At 34.1% G+C, this 16,524-nt stretch overlaps 1 protein-coding gene across 3 annotated transcripts; it reads right to left on the bottom strand.

Annotated features, from left to right (window-relative positions):
* Positions 1 to 201: 201 nt before the first annotated feature.
* On the bottom strand, positions 202 to 6,510 carry LOC132051522 (probable phytol kinase 1, chloroplastic). Of its 3 annotated transcripts, none has more exons than XM_059442658.1 (6): positions 6,150 to 6,510; positions 1,390 to 1,457; positions 1,182 to 1,313; positions 989 to 1,104; positions 801 to 915; positions 202 to 695 (listed from the first exon to the last, which is right to left on the bottom strand). In XM_059442658.1, exons 1-6 carry the CDS (start codon positions 6,495 to 6,497, stop codon positions 584 to 586), a joined length of 891 nt encoding a protein of 296 aa, XP_059298641.1. In that variant the 5' UTR covers positions 6,498 to 6,510; the 3' UTR covers positions 202 to 583. The 3 variants fall into 3 exon arrangements, with proteins under 3 accessions (XP_059298641.1, XP_059298639.1, XP_059298640.1); XM_059442656.1 differs by having other exon boundaries at positions 202 to 715; positions 6,150 to 6,506; XM_059442657.1 differs by lacking the exon at positions 1,390 to 1,457 and having other exon boundaries at positions 202 to 715; positions 1,182 to 1,318; positions 6,150 to 6,506.
* Between the last annotated feature and the right edge of the window lie 10,014 nt (positions 6,511 to 16,524).

Genomic DNA, 16,524 nt, shown 5'->3' with positions numbered 1-16,524 from the left:
AAAAGGGCACGACGAAACAGACCTCGACACCACACAAGCTATAGTTCGGTAGATACGCCACGTGTTAATCAAGCTACAAAAGGTAAGGCCTACTGTAAACATCTTCATTGCCAATGTCTTTCCAGATCTTATTCCAACATAAAAGTTGGTGGTGATAGTACAATAAACAATAAATGCTTGAATGAAATATGAATCATTGCCTACAAATAAGAACTTCTATGCCAACCATTCATAGATGACAGAGTGGTAGTTGATTGATCCATTAAATGACCACTGCCCAGTATCAATGAGGGAAAAAGAGGGGGAGGGGGTTCACATGGAGACACGACGAGTTGTGACTTCCGAATATCCAAAATGAGGCTGTGCTATCTTCACCAGTTGACATGTTTGGGCATCAAAGAACCACTTGAGAATACACATAAGAGCACCACAAGAAGATATAGCAGGAATCATCACCATACAATGGCAGTTTTATCAACAAAAGGATGACATGACAGCATAGTGCCAGGAAGATGAGAACACTCTAAGCTAATAACCATAAGCCAATGATGCTACAACCATGCTTACCAAAGGAACAGAAATATTATCGTCCACCGTTCCAGTAATAGGGAGAGACTCCACAATAGTTGCTATAAGTGACACCACAGCTACTCTTTCTACAGTCGAAACCCAATCCAAGTGAAAATATCCCAAGACTGAGAAGTAATAGAGCATCCTTTGACCATATGAAAAAATCTAGCATCAGCATAAATTTTACAACAAAATCTCTAAACGCAAACAGCAAAAGGACAAAAACCTACCCAACGGATACCAGGGAACCAAGAGCAAACATGGAGAGGCTACCAGCCCAACTTTTCTGTTTATTATAAGGGAGTTTTGTGGACCCAAACCTTCTTCCAACAATATCAGCAATTCCTACATAGGACAAATTAAAAGAAGTATAAAAGGTTCTAAATATAGACTAAGTGATCCGAGCTGCAGCTCTTACCATCGCCACCACACATCATCGCTACCGAAATTATTCCAACTGGTGACTCACGCCAAAAGAGAACTGCACTCAAAATTAACACTAGAACATAATATAGAGGCCCTCTAAGCAATTCTCTGCAAGGAAAAGGCTGAAATGTAAGAGAGGTATCAATACCATGTATCTGTTGAAAGAGGCAGAAAAGCGAGCTTACTCTGGCTTTCCTTCCCGAGTAACAGATTTTATAAGCCCCTCATCAGTAGCCAAAGAAAGGCCATGAATCACAAGTCTCAAGCAGTTTGTAAGTGGAACTACAGAAGCAAAGTACCGAGCCCAACTTGATGCGCTAATCTAAGATCTAAATCATCAGTGAGAACATTCGAAGATGGCTTTGAAATCATCAATGAGAGACATAATAATACCTGAAAATTGGCCAGGAAGCCATAAAAAGCAGACCAGACAATATGTGGACCAGCTTTCTGCTTAATTTCTGTTTCAATGTATGGAGGGCAAAATAAATATCCCAAGAAACAATGAAAATCAAGAGATTACACTGCTATTTTAATGTGTTAACTTAGAAAAACCTTTAATGTTGACATCTCACATGACCACAATCCTTCTATCCTTTTTCTTTCTCCCTCCCCCCTCCCGAAAAAAAGGATCATAAGTATTCATAAAATTTTACAATTCCTGTGAGCTTTTGCTTCTTATCTGAAATATTCTTACTGTAAGGAAAGCAGAAGAGCGAAAAACCAGAATCTCACCGCTTTCTCTATTTTTGATAGGTAATCTCACCCCTTTCTCTATTAAGTTTTAAGTGCTCCTGAATCAGTTGTAGACATTTTCAGAAAGGCATTTAAGTTAAATATCATTCAACCAATCTTCACACTGAAGCAATTAGGCACTGCAATATTTGGCAGTAAGCTATCACCACTAGAAATTGTGGGCACACTCGAAAACCTTTAGAAGTTTTCAACATATTATTACAGAAAATTTTAATCTTTTAATTTTAACATCGCTTGCTGAAAGTATCCTGGTCAAATCATTAGAGAAACATTTTAATTAGTGTTAAATGAAATTCTAATCAATATTAGATAAACGAATAACATAGTGGAATGAAACAGGTCTAAACGGAGTGGAATGGATATAGAGCTTCATATATTGTTATCGGTGTTGTATTAAATAAAATAAATAGTAATAGGAATGGCTAAAAATAAGAAAGGGGAGTATAGAACAAAGACCATTATAGACCAGACAATATGTGGACCAGCTTTCTGCTTAAGTTCTGTTTCACTGAACGGGGGGGAAAATAAATATCCCGATAAACAATGAAAATCAAAGAGATCACACTGGCATTATAATGTGTTATAACAACCTTTAATGTTGACGTCTTACAAAACCACAATCCTTCTATCTTTTATCTTTCTCCCTCCCCCCTCCCAAAAGAAAAGATCTTGAGTATTCATAGAATGTTGTAATTCCTGTGAGCTTTTGCTTTATATCTAAAGTATCTCACCCGTATCTCTATTAAATGCTCTTGAATCAGTTGTAGACATTTCCAGAAAGGCATTTAAGTTAAATGTCGTTCACCCAATATTCATAGTGAAGTCATCAGGTACTGCAATCTTTGGCAGTAAATTTATCACCACTAGAAATTGTGGGCACACTCGGAAACCTTTAGAAGTTTTCAACATATTGTTACAGAAAATTTTATTCTTTTAATTTTAACTTCGCTTGCTGAAAGTTTTCTGGTCAAATCAGTAGAGAAACATTTTAAGTGTTAAATGAAATTCTAATCAATATTAGATAAACGCATAACATAGTGGAATGAAACAGGTCCAAATGGAGTGGAATGGATATAGAGGCTTCATATATTTTTATTGGAGTTGTATTAAATAGAATGAAAAGTTAATAAGAATGGCTAAAAATTAAAAAGTGGAGTGTAGAACATAGACCAGACAGTATGTGGACCAGCTTTCTGCTTAAGTTCTATTTCACTGAACGGTGGGGAAAATAAATATCCCTAGAATCAAGAGATCACACTGCCAATATAATGTGTTATAAGAACCTTTAGCGTTGACGTCTAGCAGGAGCACAATCCTTCTATCTTTTCTCTTTCTCCCTCCCCCCTCCCAAAAGAAAGGATCTTATGTATTCATAGAATGTTGTAATTCCTGTGAGCTTTTTCTTTATACCTAAAATATTCCACCCCTTTCTCTATTTTATTTTTGATAGGCAATTTCACACCTTCCTCTATTAAATGCTCTGGAATCAGTTGTAGACATTTCCAGAAAGGCATTTAAGTTAAATATCATTCACCCAATCTTCATACTGAAAGTCATCAGGTACTGCAATTTTTGGCAGTAAGCTATCGCCACTAGAAATTGTGGGCACACTCGGAAACCTTTAGACGTTTTCAACATATTATTACAGACATTTTTGATCTTTTACTTTTAACTTAAATTGCTGAAAGTTTCCAAGTGAAATCATTAGAAAGAAACATTTTAAAAAATGTTAAATGAAATTCTAATTAATATCAGATAAACAAATAACATAGTGGTATGAAACGGGTCCAAACAATATAGAGGATTCATATAGCTGACCCAACTCTTTTGGAATCGAGGCAAAGTTGTCGCAATGATTGTATTAAATAAAATAGATAACAAAGGAATGATCAAAAATAAGAAAGTGGAGTGTAGTATAAAGACCAGTATAGCTCTTTCACTGTAAAAGAACTTGGACAGTTCTGGTTTTAAATTTCTATAGAGACCAAGTTATTACAATTAAATTAAGCCCAATTTTTGAAGAATTAAATACTAGGAAACTCAGCATTAACAGCTTATACCCAAATTTCAATTTCCTCTTTATAAATAGTACTTATCAATCACCACAAGTTTGAATGGGCTATTACGAGATCCTAATTCTAGTTGAGAAACAAATGCATAAGGTTTTCATGAAAAGTAGGTCTCTTGCAATATCTAAGCTAGTACTGATTTCGATGGAATACAAAGTTTTCATCACACATACTAGCAGCTTATCTAAGGTCCTCTACCACTAGACAGCCGACTAAGGAGCTGTTTGGCCACGAGAATTATTCACTTTTTTCCGGAATAATTTTCACTTCAGTGTTTGGTTATAAAATTTCCAAATCCAACTTGGGGTTGGATTCCAAATTTAGAAAAGTGCTATAAACCTGTTCTTCAACTCAATCTTCATAAATTCCATACAAAGTGCACTTTCTCCTTTGCAAAAAGTATAAGCAAACACAACTTCATCTTTAACTCCAACGTTTATAATTTCCAAATAAAGTAAAAAATATTTGAAATCTGGTCAAACGCCTACCACATAAAATCGATTCAGATTGTCCATTTATGTTGCTTACAAGTCTCTGTACACCGATATTTACAGTACGGAAAAGGGCCAAATATACCCCTCGTTATACTTTGAGTCCAAATATACCCCTGTTGTTATACTATTGGCTCAAATATACCCTTCCTCCGTTAAAGTTGTCCACCTTGGACATCCTATCCTACGTGGCAGTGACATTTGATGAGGTGGATGCCACGTGGCATTGCCACCTCATCAACCCCTAACCCATTTTACTCCTTCCCTCTTCCACCAATAAAATTTCCACCCCTCCACCACCATTACCGCCATATAATTACAGCTCTAGAAAAAATTGTCCTTCCAATTCTCTCCATACATCATATAGTTACACGAACGACATGCATCGACCCATTACTAATATTTTAAAATCTCTAAAAGCAATTACACATAGAAGGAACAGAAGAACAGAAAAAGGCCATTGAGAGAAGAAGAACCCAAACTTACATTCCTTAGCAATTTAAAAAGGATTTAGGGCACATGCTTTCCTGTGCTTGGGTATTGAAGAAGACAATCACACCAAATAGATATAAAATTTTAAACAGAGGAAAGAACTAATTACCTCCAAACGCAAATCAAATCTCAGAAAAGACCAAATATAGAGAGACTCAATTGAGAAAGAGAGAATTTTAAGAAAATAGTGTGGGTAGACAAACAAAATAGAGAAACCTACGGCTGGAGAAAGAGGAAAATAGGAACTGACAGACAAGAGAACCAATCAGAGTAATAAGGACCAAATACACAGCAGTGTTATCAAAAGCGAAAAGCGCAAAAAAGCTCTAAGGTCAGCTGGGGCTTTAAGCGCAAGGCGCAAATAAAGCGCGGGCTTTAATCAAAAAAGGCGCAATGGTGCAAAAAGACAAATATATATATGTTTAGACCAAGACTAATAATATCAAGCATGAATGAACAAATATATGGACAAAGAAAATGTAAAAACATTACGCTGAAGTGAAATATAAATTATCTAGTGTCACCTCTTCAAGAAAGGCTCACTGGCAAGGAAAAGTATGTCTTAGAGCCTTGATGATGACACTGAAGCGCACATAAAGCGAGGCGAAGCGCTCAACCTGTTTTGAGCCTCGCTTCAAGGCTTAAGCGAGCTTTAAGTGTGCCTTTGACAACACTGATACACAGAGAGACTTACATCATATGTCCATCGATGTATGGAGAGAATTGGAAGGGCAATTTTTTCTAGAGTGGCAATGGTGGTGAAGGGGTGGAAATTTTAGTGGTGGAAGAGGGGAGCAATAAAATGGGTTAAGGGTTGAGGAGGTGGCAATGGCACGCAGCATCCACCTCATCAAATGTCACTGCCACATAGGATAGAATGTGCAAGGTTGATAACTTTAACGGAAAAAGGGTATATTTGAGACAATAGTATAACGGCAGGGGTATATTTAGATCCAAAGTATAACGAGGGGTATATTTGGCCCTTTTCCGTTTACATTAATACATATTATAAAAAAATACACCTGAATTATCACTCTTTTAGCTGAGAATCAATTGTTCCCTTTTTCTACGTGAACTGTCATCATCTATGTATTAAAAGACAAATCTAGTTTATAGTTCAGGTAGGAAAAAGAAGAAACAACTGATAGTTTGTCTAACCAACTTCGAGGTGTGTTTTAATTAATACATAGATGCTGATAGATCAGGTAGTAAAAAGAAGAAAGAACTGATAGTTGGTTGGGTTAGAAACCAGTACAGTTGAGATGTTATTTTGAGCATCAACTCCATAATAAAGATAAAAGTGTGTGTGTGTATGTGTGTGTAAGAGAGAGAGAGATAAGATGACCTGTTCAATGAGTTTCTGCTCGGATAAGTAATCGAAAGTGGAGACAAGAGCGTAAGCTCCAGCGATAACCAAAGCAGTAGCACCAGCATCCTGAAACATTGAGCCACCATCTCCAATAACATCTAAACCAGCCTTTACAGTTACCGGACGGTAATTGTAGGGCGAGAAGAACCGTCGGTGAAATGGATGAGGTTGTGTTGTTGAAGGCAGAATGGAGAGGCGTAGCTGACGAGAGTAGGGGGAGTGGGTGACTCGAACCACGGGGGCGGTGGTAGTCACAACTCTGCTGCTCATTGTACCACAAGTTCTCATTCCGCAATCTAACGCTCTCTTCATTCCGCAAAACATTTAAGTCACAACTTAACAACAGATATAAGTACTCGGTCACCATTCATGGGGTATCACATTTTTTAGTATATACCGAAGAATACAAGAATGACTTCTAAAATCTATAGTCCAAATTAAGTCTCATATCATATATTTGTGTGTATGTAAATTATCTCATAAATTAAATTATTTCTAAATAGATATATGCTTTAATTTTGTGATTTAGAGCATATATACCTCTCATTAGAAAAAATAGTACAACAAATATACCCTTTTTGGTGACGGAATTTTCTTGAATTTTTTTTTTTTAAACGAATCAGATTCAACTCACCAGAAAAAAATTATCACTTGGTAGACTTATTTTTTAAAGCAGTGTGGCATTTTTTTAATTAAAAAAAATAAGCTAAATGATTTTTTTAAAAAAATCTGTCAGCAGCGGAAAGGATATAGTTGCACCATTTGTGTAACGTCGGAGGTATCTTTGCACAATTTGTGTAACGACCAAGGTATATAGAAAGGTAACATTTTTATAGACAAATTAAAAAAAAAAAAATGTGTCATATAAATTTTGTTAGGAGGGAGTATTGATTTATTTATCCTTTGAAAGAGTACCAAAAATTGCTTATGTGGCTATTTATAATTTATGGCTGTGGTACGGCATCTAGTTTATGGTGTTTATCACATTACTAGCCATATATGCCCGTGCATCATGTTTATTCACTTTAATTAGCCTGTTTTTAAAGTTTATATTTTGTAAATAATTTTTAAAAATTTATTATAATCATGACAATGAAAGTTGTTCATCAATGTGAAAAACAAAATTAGTAAGAAGGTGAGGGAAAATTAATATTTTGATTTTAGATTTTTTCTTTTAAATTGTTTAATTTTTTATATGTATACTGACAAGTTGATATCCATCTCAATCAATTAACTGTTCAGATCCAAACATAAGAACCATTGTTGTATATATTGGTTTTTTTAAAAGCAAAACTAATGAAATATTTTTATTAAATTAATTACAAAATATGAGGAAATAAATATGTCGGATAATTAAAATTGAAGTGCATACGTCTATGGAATAAATATTAAGTATTATGACATATTAGAAATAGTAAATCACCAAATTTTAATTCCAAAATAAAAATATAAACTAATACATTTTATAAATAAAGAAATAATAATCAGAGAATGCAAAAGAGAATAAGATAAGTAAAGTATTGACAAAGAGTTTTCCTTCTTTCTTAATACTTTAAACGTGAAAAGAGGATGAACAATAGCAATGCAAATTTGTACCAAAAGTTATATAAATTGCACACTTTAACCAACTACTTTTTTATCCACTTAGACATTTGTCATAGTCTCTCTCCAATAGACTATTTTCAAGAATATTGATTAGAAAGGATTAATTTTATTTTGGTTTTATAAATGAACAAGAAATTTGGAGACACACATATTATATTTTTCAAGAACGCGAAAAGTCAAGAGTGAGCAAGTAAAAGTGCACGGAGGAAATAAATGTGTCGGAGAATTAAAATTGAAATGCATACGTCTATGGAATAAATATTAAGTACTATGACATATTAGAAATGTCCACGTGGGATTAAAAAATAGTTGGGTAAAGTGTACAAGTTATATAGCTTATTGTACAAGCATTCATTGCGTGTATAATTTGTTAAGCTTTTGGTACAAGTTTGGGCAGCTGTGTTCGTACCCCCAAGCCACTTATGAGTCGTGTTCGTCCCCCCCAAGCCGCTTATTAAATATTAAGTACTATGACACATGTCTACGTTAATATGGACGAAGGGAGTACTTCATTTTTATTAATTCTTAAAGAACGTGAAAAGTCAAGTATAGTAACGTGGCCAAGTAATATGGGACGGAAGGAGTATTTCATTTATTAATTCTTAAATAACGTGAAAAGTCAAAATGAACAAGTAAAAGTGCACGGAAGAAATAAATATGTGTCGGAGAATTAAAATAGAAACGTGTATATATGAGAAGAGAATAAATATTCAGTACTATGACATATATCCACGTGGGATTTATTAATTCTCAAAGAATGTGAAAAGTCAAAAGTGAACAAATTAAAGTGCATGGAGGAAATAAATTTGTGTAGGAGAATTAAAATTGAACTGCATATGTCTATACATGAGAAGAGAATAAATATTCAGCTAAAACATGAAAAGTCAAAAGTGAAAAAGTAAAAGTACACGGAGGAAACAAATATGTCGGAGAATTAAATTTAAAGTGCATACGTCTATACATGAGAAGGGAATAAATATTAAGTACTATGACACATGTCTACATGACATATAAAAATAGTTGGATAAAGTGTACAAATTATATAGCTCATGGTACAAGAATTTAATGTGGGCACAATTCGTGAAGCTGTTGGTACAAGCTTGGGGACCAAGCCGCTTATTATATATAGAAAAATAATATAGATAGAAATGTAAAAAGTCAAAAGTGAACAAGTAAAAGTGCATGGAGGAAATAAATTTGTGTAGGAGAATTAAAATTGAACTGCATATGTCTATACATGAGAAGAGAATAAATATTCAGCTAGAACATGAAAAGTTAAAAGTGAACAAGTAAAAGTGCACGGAGGAAAAAAATATGTTAAGAATGTAAAAAGTCAAAAGTGAACAAGTAAAAGTGCATGGAAGAAATAAATTTGTGTAGGAGAATTAAAATTGAACTGCATATGTCTATACATGAGAAGAGAATAAATATTTAGCTAAAACATGAAAAGTTAAAAGTGAACAAGTAAAAGTGCACGGAGGAAATAAATAAATCGGAGAATTAAATTTGAAGTGCATACGTCTATACATGAGAAGGGAATAAATATTAAGTATTATGACATATGTCTACGTGGGATATAAAAATAATTGAATAAAGTGTACAAGTTATATAGCTTTTGGTACTTTTTCTATAAGAATGTAAAAAGCCAAAAGTGAACAAGTAAAAGTGCATGGAGGAAATAAATTTGTGTAGGAGAATTAAAATTGAACTGCATATGTTTATACATGAGAAGAGAATAAATATTCAGTTAGAACACGAAAAGTCAAAAGTGAACAAGTAAAAGTGCACGGAGGAAATAAATATGTCGGAGAATTAAATTTGATGTGCATATGTCTATACATGAGAAGGGAATAAATATTAGGGCATTTTACATAAACAGCAAACATTTGGGATTTAATCAAGCTGCATAGCTAATGTTTCAATATTTACGTTCTATAGCAAATCAGCCCAGCTCACACATGTGTATTCAAATTTTTTTTAGCTGTATTCATGAATACAACAATTTTTTTTCCACTGTATTCATAAATTGTCTTGTTGTAGTCATGAATACAACGAGTAAAAATTGAATACATATACACCAATAATTACACAAATACATCATATTTTTCGGTATGTATACAACAGATACAAGCGAAAAATATTGTATAAAACATTCATACACCAAAAAATTAACAAATATGCCATATTTTCTGGTATGTATACAACAAATACAGGCAAAAAATATTGTATACAACATAGATACACCAAAAAATTAACAAACACGTCATATTTTCTGGTATGTATACAACAAATACAAGCGAAAAACATTGTATACACGGCAAATATACAACAAATACAACGAAAATCTAGATTTTTTCCAGATCTGACCGGAAAAAAATTCCAGCGAATACAACGACGACGTTTTTTTTCCGATGTAGATCTGAGTCTTTTTCTTCTTCTCCGGAGAAGCCACCGTCGGCTGCACTGCTCAGATCCGTAATAGATCTGAGCTTTTTTTCCTTTTGCTTCCAACAATGCTCAGATCCATCGCTATTGGCGCTTTTCCGGCGTAGATCTAAGTTTTTTTTTCCTTTTTGGCGCCGGAGAAGAAAGGAAAAAAGGGTACGGCCGGAGAAGAAAGGGAAAAGGGGAAGGGGCTGGGCACGGCATTTTGCCGGAGCTCCGGCGGTCGGTGGTGGCCGGCGGCGGAGCAGTGGGGAGAAGAGAGGGGAGAGAGATGGGAGGGATGGGTTGGAAGTGAATAGGGTGATGAGTATTTTATTTTGTGTGTGTATATATATATAGTTACTAAATGTTATTAATACACAAATGTTTGCTATGAGAAGTAATTAAGTTAAATTATAGCTACTAAATGTCAATACCCATTATATGTTTGTTATGTCATGTAGTTATTCTTAAATATTAAGTATTATGACATATGTCTACGTGAGATATAAAAATAATTGAATATAATGTACAAGTTATACAACTTTTGGTACAAATATACACTATGGGTACAATTTGAAAAGCAGTGGGTACAAGGAGGGACTGCTGTGTTCATCCCTCCTTGGCACTTATTATATATAGAAATTAAAATTAAACTGCATATGTCTATACATGAGAAGAGAATAAATATTCAGTTAGAACACGAAAAGTCAAAAGTGAACAAGTAAAAGTGCACAGAGAAAATAAATATGTCAGAGAATTAAATTTGAAGTGCATATGTCTATACATGAGAAGGGAATAAATATTAAGTATTATGACATATGTCTACGTGGGATATAAAAATAATTGAATAAAATGTACAAGTTATATAGCTTTTGGTACAAATATACACTGTGGGTACAATTTGAAAAGCAGTGGGTACAAGGAGGGACTGTTGTGTTTGTCCCTCCTTGGCACTTATTATACATAGAAATATAACTGCCAATTAAATAAACGGAAAGGATCGTACTTGTCGAGGTTTAATATTGTGTGTTATATTATTGGTCTATATATGCTTTTAAGGGTTAGTTTGGTACGACGGATAAGGAAAGTAGCCCTGTGATAAAAATTTAGTACTGTTTTATTTTTTGTTTAGTTACCAATTTTGGAATAAGTTATTTCGAGATTACAAATAGTACAGGGATACCTAGATGCATTTGGTTCCTTAATTTGTATTGGAACTTAATTAATCATCTTCCACAATTCTTAATTAAAATGAATATTACTACATATTAAGTACTCAACTTCCAGTAGTTAAATTAAAGTGATATTTGGGATTATGTAATGACCTCTGATATCCCTTTTAAGGATATGATGTAATTTCCTGTCTGTCTAATTAGCATTTCTATATGTAATATTACAATTCTCTCTGGCAGTTTTCTTTTTGCATCTTTTGAACAACCATATATTGAGAATCTTGATATTAAAGGAAATAATGTTACTATTGGATCTTTGGACACACGTCATATATTGGTCTTCTTTGATCTTGAGGTGGATTTGATGAACCTATATGCAAGATTCATCTACGTTTTCATCATGACAATGACGAATGTACATATGCAAGGGTATTCAGATGAATATATCAAGAAGAAAAATGATTGGTGCTGAGTTGGCATGCCATTTTGGCCGAAATAGATGGGGTTAATAAAGAAAGGACAATTTTTTTGAGCCACTTTTATAACATTAAAGTAAGGACCGATAGTATAACGTAGAACAATATTAATTTCAATAATAAAAGAGCAAATATGACCCCTTTTCCTTAAATAAAAGGAGCCACATTTTTTTATTAGGATGCAGTTTTTTAAATTCATTTTCTCTCTCCTTTCTCGTTGTGTTTAGGGAAATAAAGAATAATGTTTATGTTTAAAGCATGTGTCCAATGTTACATTTTTGTGTGGTAGAAAATAATGAAGCACTTCATATATTGTTCTACCGAACAAAATATAAAGTTAATTTCAATTAATCCTAAAATATTCGACCTTATCCCGCGTACCAAATGACCCTTTAGTTCTAATGAGAGGTTGACTCAACGCATGTCCTCAAACTCCTGGAATCAATCCATTCCATGGCCTTTGCTTTGTTTTGGGCTTCTAGTTATGGCCTGTACTTAACTTGTGGGCTTTATTATCGGCACTTTAACCTTTTGGACCATCTGTTGAGGCCGTTATATTTTGCTTTTTCTTCATCACAACAGACTCTTATGATCCCACTTTTCGGCCCCCCAGATACATGTAAACTTGAAGTGCATCTTGATCGCCCAATTTACGTTAGGATTTCAAAGTAGATGAGTGTCTTGAAAGGATTAAAGTAACTCTTTAAGCTCATATAAAGAAAAGGGAAAAATGACACGATATGGCCATCCAGCTAGCTAAATGGCACAAAATGGCCTAATTCCTATTTTATTTCCCGTCATAGCCATTTTCTTTGGTTGTAGTCAATTGTTTTCTTCTCTGCAACTAAGCCTCTTCTAGTTCCTCAGCCATCTCTTTCTATGTTTTGATAAAAGGTGTAGAATAGAGTAAGAAATTTCACTTTATATGTGTAACACCCTTGACAAATCTCACATCAAGATAACACGGGAGAGATGTTAGGAATATTAGCAAGCAAGCCTTAAATCCTAGTGACCTGTTTTAAAACCTTGTAGGCCTAGGTGAAATTAATGAAAGGTGAGTTCTAGAAGTTTATAAATTACTTAAATTAAAACGAACAACTTCCGGGAAGATTTATATTTACAAAGAGCCGGAGATCATTGAATTCACTTGATAATATCATTATAAAGGTAGTACATGCTTCGTGAGAATATTATTACTTTAAAAAAAAAAAATCAATAATCTTGCCTATATTCCTCAGTGGAAATTAAAGTTGAGGCAAGCAGGATTACGGACTTGGAATAATAGTTTACTAAAAATTACTCGCTTACTATTTTATTCATCAGTTATTATATATTAAGCTTTGTCCATTAGAATTTCAAAATTAACATAAAATAACTTAGATAAAATAATAATCAAATAAAACCCATCATGCCCACTCATTATGAAATGCAAACTAGAAAGGTTTAAGCCAAGAATATATTACAATTCAGATTGTATTATAAATATACCAAGTTTCATCAATTAGTCCAACAAAGTGAAATTACTCCATTATGAAATAAGAAAAAGCTAAACATAAATTTTAAAAGACCAAAAATATTTTTACTATAAAAAGAGACTAGAAAAGAGATCAAGATTAATTTTTCTCTGCCTTTTTTTTTTTTTTGCTGAACCAGATAATTGATATACCCCCTCTGTTTCAATTTATGTGAACCTATTTCCTTTTTAGTCAGTGTCAAAATGAATGACCTCTTTCCCAATTTGAAAACAAATTCACTTTATGAAATGATTTACAGTCACACAAATATTCAAGACTTATTTTGAACCACAAGTTTCAAAAGTCTTCACTCTTTCTTAAATGTCGTGCCCAGTCAAATGGGTTCATATAAATTGAAATGGAGGGAATATATATTAACAAAAACTACATAGGAGTAGCGTTACGGTTCACTTTCACGCGGGTCCATAAAAGCTACTAAGAGGTTGTTGGTGCTCTAATTGAATTTTTGTATTTTTAGAGTCGCCACCTAATTTATTAAAGGAAAACTAGGAAACCGGGTAAAAGATTTTTCAAGCAAAAGAGAAATCTTTTTGGTACTAAAGTTCGAGGTAAGGGTTCTAGTGATCCCCTAGGGAAGGTTTTACACACCCTAGTATTAAAGATTCGTAGAATATGGTTGACCTACGAGCTTCAATGTGTGATTAATGTATTATCTGCGTAAATGTTTCATTTTTCGCAAAAAAGGTCATTCATTTATGGACTAGGACACACCTGACATTTCTCCCAAGTAGAGTCACTACTATTCTAATCCTAATAAAATGGGTTTAGTACTTATGGGTTTTATTATATAATATAAGAAAATATGGAATATATCTCTGTTTTTACACACACACACACACACACACACACACACACATATATATATATACACATATACATATATAGGAAAATGATAGTGCTTTTATTTAAGTCCTATTTATTTGTTGAAGCTCAATAAGTCAACTTAATCCACACCAAAGCCATCTTATTCTCAATTTTAGTCCAAGTAAATCTCCTTTAGTTTTTGTCCCTTCAAGTTGGGCTTTTGGCCCAAAACGCTTGTTCTTTTTTGAAAATGTCCTAGTCCAAACAGGTTTTGCCAAAGTTACTTTGATAGAAAATCTGATTTCTTAATTCTAGATTTGTGTCCCAAGTCCGATAAATTTCAAATTTTACAAGTTTAAATCATTTTTGAAGTCAATTTCAGTCCAAATAGAAGTGATGCCCAAAGAGTCCAAATCTGATCAGTTTTATTTTGGAAAAGGCGGTCCATTAGTGGGCTTGAGGCCCAAAACTTAATTTACACATTCTAAACATTTTTTGACTATTTAAAGGGGGCTAAAGGCCCAAAACTATTCGGGTTTCCATCTTTTTGGACCAGTTTTAAACTTTGGGAAAGGTTGATTTCATGCGAAGTGTTAAATTAAGCGTGGTTTTAAAAGTGTTTAGGCGTCATCCTAATAATACTAATCATTTTCCTAAGTTCTAGCATCCATAGGGTTTGAATACTATACAAGTTGTTTTTCAAATACATATATACAAGAATGGAAATAAAGGAGAAAGTTTAGGCTGGTGGGCCTACCTAAGCCCACAGTTGCTATTTTCACCCATAGTTGGGCCTTCAACAGTTCAAGTCATTTTCACTCATGACTGGGCCTTCTAATGCAAATATTTGCTTCCCTTTCAATTCCATCAGACTCGATAAAAAATAATAAGGTTGGGCCTCAGGCCCAGCAGATTTCAAATGCAAGGAAGTGGCCAAGTGGCCTCGGCATTTAATCACATGGGACACAAAAATAAAACAAGGATTAGAAGATATCTATGACCTTTTCAGTCATCTAATATAAACTAAACTATACAAATATATTAAGTATATACTAAGCATGCATAAAAATATCCTTAAGCAATTGGCATACATAGAGAAAACAGACAGCCCAGATTATAACCGCAAGCTTAATTGGAAATAGGATGATGGAAGATGTAGCCTAGGTAAAGGAAAAGATCCTAACTCACAATGAATAAAGAAAAAACCCAACATAGTCATGAACCACAAAAAAAAAGGCCAAATCAATACTACTTATAAGATAAAAACAACAATTTCAAATCCACATAAGTGATATACCATACTTATACTAGACATACAAGTGTTTATACACCAATGGTATACGGAACTGTATATATCCAATATACTTCTTGTATATCTAGACAGAAATCAGTATTAGATCCAAAGGGAAGCACATTTATTCATTTTTGACATCCAAAGACTATATTAACAAAGCAGGGAAACAACACCAAAAGGGGAAGACAAAAGAGTACGCATGAAATATATGTAGACAGGAGTTAAAAGCCAAATAAACCATAAGTGCACTACTTTAAGGATTAAGACATTTCAATTCATTTTAAAACTTCAAAGAGTGATTTAACATGTGGCATTCATGGACTCTTATTGTCACGACCCAACCGGAGGGCCATGACGGGTACTCGGTGCTAACCCACCCGGGCACCTCTTATCATACATTCACATTTTACATCTAGATAAGCCACATAGCTAAATCATACTTTCTATCCATCATTCATACTAATGTCATTAGGTAACAATACATTTAAACCATCATCAACAACTATGCCCATATCCATGTACATAAGCCGACAAGGCTATCAAAATGATACACAAAATATAAGCCGACAAGGCTAAATACATCTAACCATATACACATGTCTACGCAGTGGCAGAGCCAGGATTTTCATCTAGGGGGTTCAAAAATTCTAAAAGGTAAATACACGAAGAAGTCAGGGGGTTCAATATCTACTATATATACATAATAAAATAATTTTAACTTTGAAAATACACTGTAATTTTTCGCCGAGGGGGTTCGGATGAACCCCCTGGAGCCAATGTGGCTCCGCCCCTGTGTCTACGAGCCTGTAAGAAGACTATGTCACATCATATAGGCGGGACAGGACCCCGCCATGCCCATAAGTATGTACACAAAAGAATAGATACCAAAAGCTGTAGCTCCGCTATGTAGTCCCTGAGTAATAAAGCTATGGATCGTTGTCTCCTCGTCCACTGCGGGGCGCGCGCGCGTCCACAAACAAAAAAGGACGTCGACGAAGAATGTACTGAGTATGAAAAGCATAATCAATATCATTATAG

This window comes from Lycium ferocissimum, chromosome 4 (assembly GCF_029784015.1).
Source record: "Lycium ferocissimum isolate CSIRO_LF1 chromosome 4, AGI_CSIRO_Lferr_CH_V1, whole genome shotgun sequence".
Classification (NCBI taxonomy): Eukaryota; Viridiplantae; Streptophyta; class Magnoliopsida; order Solanales; family Solanaceae; genus Lycium; species Lycium ferocissimum.
The sequence above is the reverse complement of the archived record's forward strand: the minus strand, read 5'-3'. Positions and strand labels throughout refer to the sequence as shown.

What these genes read in the sequence shown, in the direction of transcription:
- LOC132051522 (XM_059442656.1), bottom strand. Translation starts at nt 6,497, where the DNA reads ATGTTTTGCGGAATGAAGAGAGCGTTAGATTGCGGAATGAGAACTTGT. An exon ending in AGCAGAAACTCATTGAACAG is followed by an intron (nt 1,458 to 6,149) that starts GTCATCTTATCT and finishes ACATTGAAACAG; the next exon opens with AAATTAAGCAGAAAGCTGGT. An exon ending in GATGATGTGTGGTGGCGATG is followed by an intron (nt 916 to 988) that starts GTAAGAGCTGCA and finishes TGTCCTATGTAG; the next exon opens with GAATTGCTGATATTGTTGGA.